Here is a 16,029-nt window from a genome sequence, read left to right as displayed (position 1 = left end):
AAAATAGATCTGGTATTCATTACCCTTCTATATCATAGGAATGTTGTGTGATTAAAATTAGGTGGAAGAATCTTGAAAACTATAAAACAATATAAAGTCAAGGATCATGATTTATATGGGAATATTACTTTAAAAGCAAGGGATTTGGTGAAGTAAACTCAGGATATTATGATAGTTTTTGAGCTTTATTTCTTATGGACAGCCTTCATCAGACACTCAAAGGGATTCTTTGGCTAGGATTGTTCTAGAGAGAAGTGGCTGCATAAGGGCCCGATTCAGTCTGTGGGGCCAAGCAGTCCTGCATTTGAGAAATTCATTCCTGAGAATCCAGAACCGTTCCAGACAGATCCCATTAGGTTGTAGTTTCCAGATATATTTGCAGACTCATAAACTCTAAGAAGGATGAAAGAACCACCCAACAATAGGTCCTGAGGAACACAGCTGGAACCTAACATCTGTTACCTAGAGCAAGAGACTTCAGTCTCCCGTGGTCCTAGTATTTTGATCCTTCAGCATTTGTGAGAGGGTGACCACCCCACAGTCCCTCTGCAGGGAGCGTTCCTGTGAGGACAGAGTGAAAAGATCCTGAGCCTTTGCCCTACCTTGGTTCAGAGTTCCCTGATTGTCTCAACATGAGGCTGTTATAATTTAAAGCACAAATGCTGCCTCATTAACCTGGTCTTTAATTAAAATTTGCATTTCATCATCTTAACCTTCTAGTCTATTATGTGGCAATTGTATTCATTTTGTGTCATTTCAGATTTTCAGCATTATTCTGGTGATCTTTCAGTGCTTAGCTTATGAGAGTTTTAAAAAATTGTGTCTTTCTTAATCCTGGCTTGCTCTCTTTTACTATTTAATATTTTTCTCATTTAAACTTTGTCTTAATTTACTTACCAACCTTTTTTTTTTTAATCCTTTGTAGCCCTTACCACGATAACTTGCCCCTATTCTTAATTCTAATTTTTAAACATGATATTTCATTTTGATTTTCCTCTTTTGTCATTTATTTTAAAGTGGCAAATAGGAAACATAGGTTTTTGCTGTTCAGCACATGGCTCTTCTACATTTCAGTCTTGTAACCCAAAGGAGTCTTTCCCATTCCCTGGGTAACTCCCAATTCAGTAAAAGTCAGAGCTTTCCAACTTTGGCATCCCTAAATCAGATAGCCTCAATGTCAGGGGCCAGAACTCTTCTCCCCCAATTCCTCCCTACAGGTAACTTCATCAGTCATCAGCAGTCTACCCAGAACAGTTGTTGCAATGATGGTTTTAGTGTTCAAAATACTCATGACTTTAACTTGTGGTTATTGTTATCCAACCTATACTATAGTGTCACCAGTTATTGGTCAAGATGAGAAAATAGACTGAAACATAGTATTTTCATTAAAATGTATGAAAGTCACAGGGAACTATATTCAATATCCTTGGATAAACCAGAATGGAAAAGAATATAGAAACAAATGTATATATGTGTATAACTGAATCACTTTGCTAAACAGAAGAAATTAACACAACATTGTAAATCAGCTATAATTTTTTTTTAAATAATAAAATACGATAAAATATACCATAGGAATTATTCCCTGCACATCGGAGACAGGATTTTCTTCCGGGTGAACACAATTGCAGAAGGAAGTTTCTTTAACACAGCAAACCCCAGGAATCTAATGTTTTAGCCATTGCAATTTTAACTCTTCTGGGTCCAGAAAATCTGGTCATGTGTCACATTGCTGTAAAAAAACTTTGTGTCCCCAGAGTGACACTGTTGTATAAGGAAGCACATTACGTGAAGGCAGGACAGGCTGATCTCAGCATCCTCCCAGCTTCAAAATACAACCTCGCGTTCTCTATTCTTAGTCACCTTTTGTGGGATGGTTCGTTAAGAAATAGGCATTTGGAGTTTTTAAATTGAAAAATAGCACTGGAAAAATCCAAATGCAAATGCTTATGATGGAAATAAAAAGAAAGTAAAAAGCCTAAGACAGTGCTGATTCTTAACCTGTCTGCCTATCATGGAAGAAATTATATCCTCTAATGCAATGTTTACCAAATGGTGTCCCATGAAAAGGAAAAAAAAGGAAAGAGGGGAGGGAGGATTTATTTTTAAATAAATTTGGGAGATACAGCTTTAAACAAAGTCCATTCAGAGTAGGACTCCCTGCATTAGGTCTATAACCGTATCACAAATTCAACACATTCCAAATAGACATTCTTATTTCAGGACTGTGTACCCGCGGAACTGTTTGAAACCTACTCTAACCCAGTTCAGTAAAAGGTCCTACCATTTACCCATGTCTGGCCTACACTCTAGTCCCCAACATCTCCCATACCCATTCTTTTCTCTGTGCAATCCAATCTACACACAACTGCAAAATGAAGGGTTAAAATGTCACATCTCTTCCCTATTTTAAAGTCCTCTCGTGGTACCTCACCTTGTTGGCCCCATGCCTGCCGGGCCCTCCAGGATCGGACTTCTGCTCACCCTCCAAACCCACCTCCTGCCGCGTCCCCCTCTTCATGAGCCCCACGAGCCCCAGGCTTGTCTCTGTCCCCGAATACACAAAACTTTCTAGACCTCAAGACCTCACTTGGGTAGAGCCTTCCACAGAGTCTTATGTTTCTGGCTTCTTTTAGTGTTGGGGACTAAGCGCTCCTGTGGTCACACTGCTTTCAGAACACTTCCAGCTGTGACTCTCTTGTTCACTCATTTGTTTACTTGTTTATCATCATCTGTCTCCACCACAGCCCCTCAGACTACATGTTCCAGGAGAGCTGAGCTTGGTGGGTCTTTATCAGCACAGTTTCCCCTGAGTCTAACAGAACAAGACTGGTCACAGTGCAGATGCTCTGTGCATATTTACTCAGGAGTACAGAGGAGCCAGTTTGGGAATGTTTACATTTTCCCAAATCATTGGGAACACTTTTCTGACAAAATGACAAGGTGCTAATTAGCCTTCAGTAGGAACACAGTTCTAGAAAGAAAGCTTTGAGGTGTTTTCAAGCTTGTGGTTTTCCAGTGAGTCTGGGGGTTCTCCCTGTAAGTGTGGAAGGCAGTCGTATCTGGGTAGGTGGTAGGGTGGGGAGGGCCTTGGTGGTCTCTTGCCTCCGTACTCACCCAGGTGGAGAGCAAACCTGAACGCAGCTGAAAGAGAAGCATCGTCGGCACCACTCTGGATCCCAGTTAAGCATCAGAGAAAAAGAAAAAAGTCTCTTCATGTCTTCATGTCTTGTGTGGTACCTAGACAAGAGATTATGAAATAGAAATCTTAGGTGTATCATATGATAATTGGTTTTTATTTTTAAATATCTCAACATTTAATCCCTGAAGTATAATGCATATATCAGACTAGGAAATGCTTAAATGCCTATAACAGAACTCTTAATTTCCACCTCTCAAAAACCTCTACTTTTTCCCATTCAGTAAAATGACACTACCATTTCCTGAAAGATCTTTTTATTTTATTTTTTTGGTTTAGGTGATTTCAGCGATATTGTGATACTGTTTTTTATTTTAATTTTTTTATTGACATATAGTTGGTTTACAGTGTTGTGTTAGTTTCAGGTGTACAGCAAAGTGATTCAATTATATATGCATATATATCTTTTTTTTCAGATTATTTTCCCTTGTAGGTTATTACAAGATATTGAGTGTAGTTCCCGGTGCTATACAGTAGGTCCTTGTTGTTTACCTATTTTATATATATTAGTGTGTATATATATATATATATATATATTAACCTCAAACTCCTAATTTATCCCTCTCCCCAGAACATAATTAATGATTTTTTTTTAATTCTAGGATGAGAAAAAAACATAAAATAAAACAACGTTCCACATTTAGCACTAAAGAAACTTTCATGTACATATAAGTCAGTTGTCTAATCTTTTAAATTAAATTCACGTACCCCTCTCTTTCTAACCTCTCAATTTTCCATTTTCACAGTGGAAATGGAACTTTGCCTTATCACACTCTATAACACACTAAAGGAATATTGGGTTTTTGCTCTTTTTTAAAAATATCCAATCAGTTACTTTGTCAAGTCCATTCTTTCATACTGGTGCAGTGAATGTTCAGGAAAAGAAGCTTCTAGTTCTCAATGTAAAATAAAACGTCAAAAACATCCACTTGATACATCTTCAATTTCATTGTTATTTATTTCTGTAACTGATTTATAAGCAAAACTGTTCATATCTAAAATATATATTTTGTTGAGGTTTATGGTGGTGTTGAACCTCAAAAATTCCCTCAGATGTCTAATTTAACTCATTCTTGAACTTTAGCCAAACAGAAAATGTGTACTTTGGCAGAAAGGACTGAACTAATATTACAAATGTATGGATTTAAAATGTTTAAAAAATTTTAACAATGGTGATGCAAAGTCTTCTTTCAAAAAAACCCTTCTGAGCAAAACACTTCACAAATATTTTTCCTAATCTCTCTTAGGCAAGGTCTTTCCTCATTCCTTATCCATAATACAGCCCCCTGCCCAATTATCTTCTCTGATTCAACCTCTGACTCAGTCATTACCAAGTGCACATCTTCCTAGACAGAGACACTAATCCTCTGTTCTTTGCAGTGAATGTGTAGCTATTACATTCATTAAAAAAAAAAAAAAAAAGCTAAAAATTTACCTCAAACCAGAATTCTTAAGGAAAAGAGATATTCTTTTATTCTACTCACTGAGCACTAAACGGATTGGCATCCCTTAATTCGTTTTTGTTTATGTGTTGCTTTCTGAATATTCTCAAAAATTTGAATACCTGTATATTCTTTTGCCAAATAGATGGTACACATGCTGCAGGCATGGATGTTTTTTTTTAACCATTCTTCTTGAAAGCAAACTTAATAAGTGTTATCTTTGAAAAGCAAAATTCTGAAATGAAAAACACATTCATCTTCAAAGCCAACATAAAGAGGAAATGGATAGTTTATATCATCCTCTTGATTCACTAGACTTTTTAGTCTGGCAAATGGATTACATAGCCAATAAGATTATGTCAGATACTTTTAATAAAGTGAGATGCTAAAATTACATGAATGAGATAATTAAATTGGCATTTTGTGATTTTTCATTTCACAAAGTGTTTATTAAGTACCGCTAGACACATATTAAACAGGCTTCTTTTTAACAGCTACCAGCAAGACCTGAAATTAGGTTGAAAGTACTCACTCCTATTCTGCCAGGCTTTCTCGTTTAGGTGGGTTTTCACAGCAGCATTAGTTTATGTTGGAACTTTGGATTTATGGTGAATTCTCCTTCGCTGTAATGAAATCGACCAAGAGTCATGGAATGATATTGGAAAAAGTAGAGTCATATCCTAGTGCATTTATAACACTTATATGCTAGTTTATGCCTTCTAAATTAGGTAAATATTTTTGCCTAATTCCTTTGCTCACTTGTAGTTTGTGGCCTGTGGGATTATACCTTCATGAATGCTGTCTCCTTTGTCTAAATTATCCAAATCATAATTACCCCCCAAGTAGGTGTGATCTGTTCTCTGAAAGTCTTCAGTGCTCTCTTAAGATGTATTGCTCTTAATTTTTCATTTACTTATTTGTATGTGTAGAGTACTTCTTTTACTGTTATCCTATTTTTGAGGTTGGAATTCAAATTCTTGTATTTCTTGTTAACACCTACCACAGAGTCTGATGACTAAGAGATTCTTAACAGTCATTCAAATGAGTGAATCAATAAATGCATCTCAATTTGAACTTCCAAAGACAAATTCAACCATCTATATTCCATTCTGGTCACCAGACACCTGGACGTCGTTTTGGTCCTCTCTCCATTCATGGTCCTTCCCGTGTGGCCCTGATCTCCCCAGGATGCACCATTGGTCCATTGGTACCTTCTTCTCATCCCAGCTCAATCCCTTCTCACCGTTTCCTGGGATACTTTCTCTACCCTGCACTAGATATGATCAGAGGATCCTACTGAAATTCTTCAATGGCTTCTTTTTCTTTTTCCTCTTTTCTTTTTTTTTTCTTCTTTTTCTTGGTTTTCTTCTTTTTTCCAATGGCTTCTTAATGATCTGTGAAAAATAGGTCAAATCCGTAACACAGTTGACCAAAAGTTTGCAAAATCTTCTTCCCAAACTCCTCTGTGTAGTTATTCACCTGGCTCTCTGGATGCTGTTCACAATGCCCTCCATTCAGTCCTGCCCAGGATCTTTGTGTATCTTCAGGGAACATGCCCTTTCCCTAGGGATTTCCTATTATCGTTCAAGCATACTTTAAACCTCACTTTGTCCAGGAAGACTCCCCAGGCTCTGTAAACTCTTATCTCGCAGTGTCTTCAAATCATCCTTTGCAGCAACGCTATAGAATTAATTTATTTAGCATGGATTAATTAGTTAACTCATTCTAGGGGTTCCTTTTCTAAAATGTGAGCTCTGTGAGTTACTGGTCATTCTAGGGGTTCCTTTTCTAAAATGTGAGCTCTGTGAGTTACTGTATTGTACAACAATACAATTATTGTATTAATTGCTTGCTGTACCCATCTCCAAGATCAAGGTCTTGGCTTGTTGAGTGGTCAATAAAAAATGATACCAGACACATAAAGTAAATAGAAGTGTAGAATCAGGTAATAGTTGTTTGGGGGTTAATAAAATCTAACTGCATTCATTTAGAGTCTCTTGGTCGGGACTCATCTTCAAGGTTAGTTTTACTTTGTACAGACACCTCAGAGATATCGCAGGTTCAGTGCCAGATCACCTCAATAAAGTGAATATCACAGTAAAGTGAGTCACACCAATTTTCGGTTCATCAGTACATAGAAAAATTCTGTTTACATTAGACTGTAGTCTCTTAAGAGTGCAGTAGCATTGTGTCTTTCATTACAATGTACAAACCTTAACTTTAAAATACGTTATTGTTAAAACATGCTAACCATCATCTGAGCCTTCAGCAAGTTGTAATCATTTTGCTGGTGGAGCGTTTTCTTCCATGCTGGTGACTGCTTACTGATCAGGGTGATGGCTGCTGAAGGTTGGGGCAGCTGGGGCAGTTTCTAAAATAAGACCACATTGATGTTTCCCACATGGATTGACTCTTTCTTTCATTAACGATTTCTCTGTAGCATGCAGTGCCGTTTGATAGCATTTTACCCATAGCAGAACTACTTTCAAAATTGGAGTCAGTCCTCTCAAATGTGTGTGCTGCTTTATCAACTAAGTTTATGTCATATTCTAAATCTTTTGCTGTCATTTCAACAGTCTTCACAGCATCTTCACCAGGAGTGGATTCCATCTCAAGAATCCACTTTCTCTGCTCGTCCATAAGAAGCAACTCCTCATCCATTCAAGTTTTTTCATGAGATTGCAGCAATCCAGTCATATTTTCAGGCTCCGCTTCTTCTTCTTCTTTTTTTTTTTCATGTTCCTTTATTTTTCTTTAATGTTACTTTTTTAAAAAAATTTTTATTTATTTATTTAGGCTCTAACTGGTCTTAGTTTCAGCATGTGGGATCTTTAGTTGCGGCATGTGAAGTCTTAGGTGTGGCATGCATGCAGGATCTAGTTCCCCAATCGGGGATCGAGCCCTGGCCTCCTGCATTGGGAGCACAGAGTCTTACCCACTGGACCACCAGGGAAGTCCCGATGTGCCCTCACTTTTATTTTTACTTATTTTTTAACTTTTTATTTTGTATTGGAGTATAGTTGATTAACAATGTTGTGTTAGTTTCAGGTGTACAACAAAGTGATTCAATTATGCATATACATGTATCTATTCTTTTTCAAATTCTTTTCCCATGTAGGTTGTTACATAATATTAAGAAGAGTTCCCCAAGCTTCACTTCTAATTCTAGTTTTCTTGCTATATCCACCACATCTGCAGTCACTTCCTTCACTGAAGTCTTAATCCCCTCACAGTCATCCATGAGGGCTGGAATCAGTTTCTTCTAAATTTCTGTTAATGTTGCTATTTGGGCCTCTTCCCACGAATCATGGATGTTCTTAGTGACATCTAGACTGATGAATCCTTTCCAGAATGTTTACTATTGACTTTGTCCAGGTCCATCAGAGGAATCACTATCTATGGTGGCTATAGCCTTACAAAATGTATTCGGCACGCAGGTCTCTCACTGTTGGCCTCTCCCCTCCTGCATTGGGAGCACAGAGTCTTACCCACTGGACCACCAGGGAAGTCCCGATGTGCCCTCACTTTTATTTTTACTTATTTTTTAACTTTTTATTTTGTATTGGAGTATAGTTGATTAACAATGTTGTGTTAGTTTCAGGTGTACAACAAAGTGATTCAATTATGCATATACATGTATCTATTCTTTTTCAAATTCTTTTCCCATGTAGGTTGTTACATAATATTAAGAAGAGTTCCCCAAGCTTCACTTCTAATTCTAGTTTTCTTGCTATATCCACCACATCTGCAGTCACTTCCTTCACTGAAGTCTTAATCCCCTCACAGTCATCCATGAGGGCTGGAATCAGTTTCTTCTAAATTTCTGTTAATGTTGCTATTTGGGCCTCTTCCCACGAATCATGGATGTTCTTAGTGACATCTAGACTGATGAATCCTTTCCAGAATGTTTACTATTGACTTTGTCCAGGTCCATCAGAGGAATCACTATCTATGGTGGCTATAGCCTTACAAAATGTATTCGGCACGCAGGTCTCTCACTGTTGTGGCCTCTCCCGTTGCGGAGCACAGGCTCCGGACACGCAGGCTCAGCAGCCATGGCTCACGGGGCCAGCTGCTCCGCGGCATGTGGGATCTTCCCGGACCGGGGCACAAACCCGCGTCCTCTGTATCGGCAGGCTGACTCCCAATCACTGCGCCAGCAGGGAAGCCCCAAAATGTATTTCTTAGTAAGACTTGAAAGTCAAAATGACTAGCAGGCATGAAAAACAACATTAATCTCATTGCCCATCTCCATCAGCACTCTTGGGGGACCAGGCACATTGTTGATGAACAGTTATATTTTGAAAGGAGTCTTTTTTTTTCTGAGCAGTAGGTCTCAGCAGTGGGCTTAAAATATTGAGTAAACCATGTTGTACACAGATGTGCATCATGCCTGCTTCTTTGTTGTTCCATATATAAAGCAGAGGCAAAGGAGATTCAGCATAATTTTAAAGGCCCTTGGATTTGCAGATGATAAATGAGCATTGGCTTCAACTTAGTCACCAGTTGCATTAACCCCTAAAAGGAGAGTCAGCCTGTCCTTTGAAGCTTTGAAACCAGGCATTGACTTCTCTCTAGCTATGAAAGTCCTATAGGTGGTGTCCTCTTCCAATAGAAGACTGTTTTGTCTGCATTGAAAATCTGTTGTTTAGAGTAGCCACCTTCATGAATTATCTTATCACTACAGCTTTCTTCATATCAGCAATAATGCTGTTTCAATTTCTTCATTCGTGTGTTCACTGGAGCAGCGCTTTTAATTTCGTTCAGGAACTTGTCCTTTGCTTTCACAACTTGGCTACCTGTTTGGCACAAGAAAACCAGCTTTTGGGCTATCTCAGCTTTCAACATGCCTTCCTCACTAAAGCTTAACCATTTCTGGCTTTTGATTTAAAGTGAGAGATGCGTGACTCTTCCTTTCCCATGAGCACTTAGAAGCCATTGTACGGTTATTAATTGGCCTCATTTCATTATTGTTGTGTCAGGGAGGCCTGAGGAGAGGGAAGGAGATGGGAGAACAGCCAATAGGTGAGGCAGTCAGAACACACACAGCATTTCTCTGTTAAGTTCCCTGTCTTATACGTGTCTGGTTCCCCAAGGCAATGACAATATTAACATCAAAGGTCACCGATCACAGATCACCGTAACAAATATAATGAGCAAGAAAAAGTTTGAGTTATTGCCAGAATTACCAAAATGTGATGCAAAGACTCAAAGTGAACGGATGCTGTTGGAAAATGACACCTGTAGGCTTGCTCCAGACAGGCCACCACAGAACTTCAGTTTGTAAAAAATGCATTATCTGTACAGTGCAGTAAAGGCATGAGTGTACTCTGTGTACAGCCTTCTCTTCTAGTAGACCTCCTCACACTGTCTCTGCTTCTGCTTTGGCAGTTGATGGACAGTGGCAGGAGTGGAGCTTCTGGAGCCGATGCTCCGTGACCTGCTCGAATGGGACCCAGCAGAGGAGCCGGCAGTGTACTGCAGCCGCCCACGGGGGCTCCGAATGCAGAGGGCCCTGGGCAGAAAGCAGAGAGTGCTACAACCCCGAGTGTACAGGTGAGACCTGATGACTGCATTCGAAGGATGCCTGCCCTTTAGATAATGTGACAGAATCGTGCCAGACGGTCGTGGCATCTTCAGGTAATTATACATTTCTACTCAATGAAGCCAGTTGTACCAGAGCTCACCCTACTGTATGTTACATGAATAAAGCAATAAAATTCAACAGATTCTTAAATTAGATGAAATTAATGAGATTAGATGAAATTTTGATTAAATTGATGCAGTCTAGCATGGAGCTCATGTTCTTTACAAGTAAAGGTCAATGTCCATTTGAAGCTTCTGACAAACTTACAGAAACTTCTGTTCATCACAATGCTCTAAATTTGACCAGAAAGTTAAATATTTGTGTCCATTTTATTCATGGTGGTAGATTAATAAAAATTGAACAGTCATGGGCCTCAGATTTTCGAATCCCTAAAGCAGTGTGCACTGGACGACTGCCACTGACCTTGACGTATTTCTTTCAGCCAATGGTCAGTGGAATCAGTGGGGTCATTGGAGTGGATGCTCCAAGTCCTGTGACGGCGGCTGGGAGAGGCGAATGAGGACCTGCCAAGGTGTGGCGGTGACCGGGCAGCCGTGTGAAGGGACAGGCGAGGAAGTGAGAAGGTGCAGCGAGCAGCGATGTCCCGGTGAGTGAGCTCAGATCGTCCCCAGGGAAACACTTTGGTACCTGGGGGAAAAAAAGGATTAAAAACATTGTCATTGGTTAAAGGCCGTATTTCCTCAATGGAAGTATTGCTAATAATAAGTGGCAATTTACTTCTTTCCGTAATGTATGACGTTTTGTCTGTTCATGTGTCATTGACTGTGTCTTCTATACATTTTTTAATTATTTGCTGAAAAATGACATTGAAAAGTGTAATAACACCAAAGTAGGCATATTGAACAATAACACGGCTAGAAATTTTTGAAATTAGGATGGGGTACTGTTTTTTTCACTCTCTATGAAATATTTGTTTACTGAGAACACAAAACAAGTTGCCTTAGATTATTTTACTAGAAATTTAGAGACATCAGTGTGAGGTAGATTAGTAAGGAAATAAAGAGATGAGGTTGAAACTCAGAAACTTGTAAATTCTGCTGTTAATTCATCCTGATGTGTGACCTTGGACACCCCAGTTTACTAGCCCTTGCCCCATTCCCACTGTAAAAGGAAATTCTGTGAGGAACTCACTTTAAAATAACAGCATCACGCCTTAATTCATAGTGAAAAAATGGAAGTATTGCTACATTGGAGGATTTTACATATGAGCATAGAAAAAAGAGAAGGTCAGAAATTGCCCAGAGTATAAATCATATTATATTATAGGTCATATATTTTAAAAGCTCATTTAGAACAAAGACTCCTTCCTAAGTGTGTGTACATTTCATAAAATACTACTGACACACTCCAGACTCAAAAAATAAGTGAAAATTCGGATTTTAGAATGATACCATTAGCAAAATTTTATAAACATGCGGAAAAGCTAATAGCGTGGAATTTAAAAACTTCATAGCTGGGTATAAAGTTCTGAACTTAGAGAATTTGAAGACCCAGTCAGAGCCCTTGTTGCCACTAGTAACTCTTGTGGGCAAGCTCGCAGATCCTTGGGCTATCTGGTCCTAGTGGGTGTGGCGACTTCAGCTGTTTGAGATTCCTTTTCAGTTCAGGAAACTATGGATTTCTGTTTCTATGTAACATGACTTCTGGGATTTAGAAAAACCAAGGAATTCTAAGCACTATCCAGGAAACAAAACTTTTTATTTCTCCACATTTAGAATTCTAAAGATTTTTCATGGTTCAACACTAATAGCAACAGAAACTGGACTCTAAGGGTAACAGTATATCAGTAGTATTTTCTTAGTTCTTAAAAAAGATCTAAAATTAGTTTTGTTAATTCTTAAGGCCATATGAACCCAGAATGATAAGAAGTAACCAGCATGCAGGACTCTGTTTAGAAGGATACCTATACAGATTAGCATCATGAAATTTCTGCTGTGCTGCATGAGAATTAAGAAGCATTAAAAAAAAAAAAACATTTCTTTTGCCCAGAGAGAAATTTCACTGGAACAGTAGGCATGACTAAATAAGACCATTTTAATATCTGAAGTTATCTGAACTAGTCTGAGTGTGCCAAGGTTCTTAACTGGTCCTTTAAAACTGACTCTTATCTGCATATATAGAGGTAAGATGGTGGTGCTTGCAATCAGCTTTATAAAGATTGCCACCTGCTGTTTGGAAAACATTTTACATATCTATTTACAAAAAAGATATTATACCTTATTTGCTAGGTTTATTTGCTGGCTTTCATGCTTTCAGGGAGATTGAAAAATTATCATATAAAACTGTAAACATTTTTTAGATTTTATAATATATATACATATAATTATGGCATTAACTGTAACATTTTCATTTTTCTCTTTTCAAAAATATGATTTGAAATCCCCCAAGTATGTAAATAACATTTTTGAATTAAAATGAATTATTGAATCAGCTAAACAATTCACAAATTAGTGCTTATACAGGGGTAAAAAAAGTAAGTATATGTACCAAGCTTTTGAAAATATATCCTAATCTTGCACCTTCATACAAATCACATTATCCATTAAAAATTATATGCGACTATTAATTTCAACAATGCTTTCTGCCTCTGTAGAGTATAGAAATTTTATTAAAATAAAGGAGGTTTTTTACTTTTAATATTTATCCTTTAACTTTTCAATACACAGCCATGTCATCCCCAGATTATTTTATCAAGAAAGCAGGATTTATAAATAACTCAGTTTTCCACAGTGGACTTGATTTATATATTGGCTTTTCAACTCCACACAATTGTTTCTCTGTAGTTAATATATATTCCTTTATGATTAGAGCATAGGTTTCCTAATTTCTGCCGTTAGATTGCTCCAAATTTACACATTGACAATATAAATTGAGAAAACTTTCAAATTATCTTAACAGTTGCTAAGACATTTTTTCTCATTTTGTCAGTGATAAAGCCTGAACAAATGTCACTTTTGAAACAATGTTTTTTTCTAGTATTATTTTTAGTACAGTTCTCTCTTAATTTTTCTTCCTGTTGCTGGAAGCAAATAAACTAGTATTTATTTGTATGCTTCACTTAATTTGGATACAAAACAAATTAATCAAGTTTTCCAAGAGACCCTCAGTTGTTAGAAAGGAGAAATGTAATATATGCACATCTTTGTCTGGATAATTAATAAAAAATAATGATTAGTCATCTGGGTTTAATCAAAAGCTGTTATGGCATCTACTAAAAATGGAAAATAAAAAATGTTTTTCCATCAAGATTAGGATATTTCTTTCCTAGTAAACAGATAAAATGAAAGTATTAAAAAGGGCATCAATGATGTCCCTGTCTTCATAAGAAAAGAGAATTAGAGGGATTAAAAAATTATATTATTACTTTTTAAAAATACTGCTAGTCAAGGAATAGAGTAGCTACAAGGGAGATAATTAAGTTGCCCAATTTTTAAATTGGTCAACCTCACCAAATAATGATTTCATTGATCTCAATCTTATTGTACACCCAGGCTTTGAGGGTTAAAATAGTAGAAAGTTAATAGCTCCCCTAATTATGTTATGTTGCTACAATGTGAAAAAATACTATTTTTAATCTTTCGTTTGGTTGGTTTTTTTCCCCAATATTCCCCTGGTTAATATCATTCAGAAAGCAGAGTTACTGGTGATTGGCCTACATTAGCCCAGGTTTCCCAGGGCCTCCCTGCTCTGTTCCCAGGGAAGGGCTTGCTCTTTCCAGAGCCCAATTATAGGATGTATGACTCTTTAGTCATTAGTTGCTAAATTGGAACCTGCCATTCACAGGGAGACATTACACTTAATTTATACATAAAATGTCCTTTTTGGAGTCACCATTGCTTTGTCTGCAAGTGGTAAGTGAAGCCTGCAGGTTAAATGTTTTGAGAAAAACTTTGAAGTAAGGGTGCCATACCATAAATGTGCATGGTAACAGCAACTTAGACCAGAGATGGAGCAATTACTGGGATACTGAACTCTAGATATCCATCCCAAGGGAAGTCAGCAGTGATGCTGTGGGCTCAGACTTCTCTTACACATTGCGATGCATTTGTGTTGGAATTTGGCCCCCTGTAATGTGCCGACTATAAGCTCTCAACAGCCCCCCACCCCTCTGGAGTGACTGTCTCTGCAAGATTGCTCCCCAACAGAATTATGTGTTCTTTGAAGACCAAGAGAGGCATTCATTTTGTTTCTGAGTAATTTTCCTTCAGTAGGAAGAAAGCATCACCTTGCTTGCTTCCTTTGGGCTCCTACCTTCTCTGAGTGCCTCTCGACATTGCCCAAGCTGTGCTTCTCAAAATTTAGTAGACAAATCCCTTTTAAAATCCCATCAAAAAAAAATACTTAGGAATAAAACTGACCAAGGAGGTGACTTATATGCTGAAAACTATAAAACATTAATAAAGGAAATTGAAGATGATTCAAAGAAATGGAAAGATATCCCATGCTCTTGGATTGGAAGAATTAATATTGGTAAAATGGCCATACTACTCAAAGCAATCTACAGATTTAATGCAATTCCTATCAAATTACCCATGACATTTTTCACAGAACTAAAACAAATAATCCTAAAATTCATATGGGACCATAAAAGACCCACACTTGCCAAAGCAATCCTGAGGAAAAAGAACAAAGAAGGAGGCATAACCCTCCCAGATGTCAGACAATACTACAAAGCTACTATAATCAAAATAGCATGGTATTGGCACAAAAACAGACATATGGATAAATGGAACAGAATAGAGAGTCCAGAAATAAACCTGCACACCTACAGTCAATTAATCTACAATGAAGGAGGCAAGAATACACAATGGAGAAAAGACAATCTCTTCAGCAAGTGGTGTTGGGAAAGCTGGACAGCTGAATGTAAATCAGTGAAGTTAGAACACACCCTCACACCATACACAAAAATAAACTCAAAATGGCTTAAAGACTTAAATATAAGACGTGACACCATGAAACTCCTAGAAGACAACATAGGCAAAACATTCTCTGATTTAAGTCATACCAGTGTATTCTTAGTTCTGTCTCCCAAGGCAATAGAAATAAAAGCAAAAATAAACAAATGGGACCTAATCAAACTTACAAGCTTTTTCATAGCAAACCATAAACAAAACAAAAAGACACCCTGCAGACCAGGAGAAAATATTTGTAAATGATGAGACCAACAAGGGCTTAATTTCCAAAATATTCAAACAGCTCATACAACTCAATAACAACAGCAAAATAATACAACCCAATTGAAAAATGGGCAGAAGACCTAAATAAACATTTCTCCAAAGAAGACCTACAGATGTCCAATAGGCACATGAAAATATGCTCAACATCGCTAATTATTAGAGAAATGCAAACCAAAACTACCATGAGGTATCACCTCACACCGGTCAGAATGGCCATCATTAAAAAGTCTACAAACAACAAATGCTGGAGAGGGTGTAGAGAAAAGGGAACACTCTTACACTGTTGGTGGGAATGTCAACTGGTACAGCCACTATGGAAAACAGTATAGAGGTTCCTCAAAAAACTAAAAATAGAACTACCATATGATTCAGCAACCCCACTCCTGGGCATATATCCAGACAAATCTATAATTAAAAAAGATACATGCACCTCAAACTTTAGAGTACAAAAGAATTACCCAGAGGGCTTGTTTCTTTTTTTTATTATTTTAAAATTTTTATTTTATTTATTTATTTGGCTGCACTGGCTCTTAGCTGCAGCATGCGGGATCTAGTTCCCTGACTAGGAATCAAACCTGGGCCCCCTGCATTGGGAGGGTGGAG

The 16,029-nt window shown here is 37.7% G+C and overlaps 1 protein-coding gene across 2 annotated transcripts in view; it reads left to right on the top strand.

The window, feature by feature from the left end:
• The window catches only part of ADGRB3 (adhesion G protein-coupled receptor B3), an 800,758-nt gene that overhangs the window by 337,715 nt on the left and 447,014 nt on the right, over positions 1-16,029 (top strand). For both annotated transcript variants that reach the window (XM_007467820.1, XM_007467821.1), the window contains 2 exons: positions 10,033-10,197; positions 10,671-10,835. In XM_007467820.1, coding sequence (XP_007467882.1) covers positions 10,033-10,197; positions 10,671-10,835 — 330 coding nt within the window. The remainder of the gene's footprint in view (positions 1-10,032; positions 10,198-10,670; positions 10,836-16,029) is intronic.

Source organism: Lipotes vexillifer, unplaced genomic scaffold (genome assembly GCF_000442215.2).
Source record: "Lipotes vexillifer unplaced genomic scaffold, Lipotes_vexillifer_v1.1 scaffold133, whole genome shotgun sequence".
Classification (NCBI taxonomy): Eukaryota; Metazoa; Chordata; class Mammalia; order Artiodactyla; family Lipotidae; genus Lipotes; species Lipotes vexillifer.
Note: the sequence above shows the minus strand (reverse complement) of the source record. Positions and strands in the feature narration are given on the sequence as shown.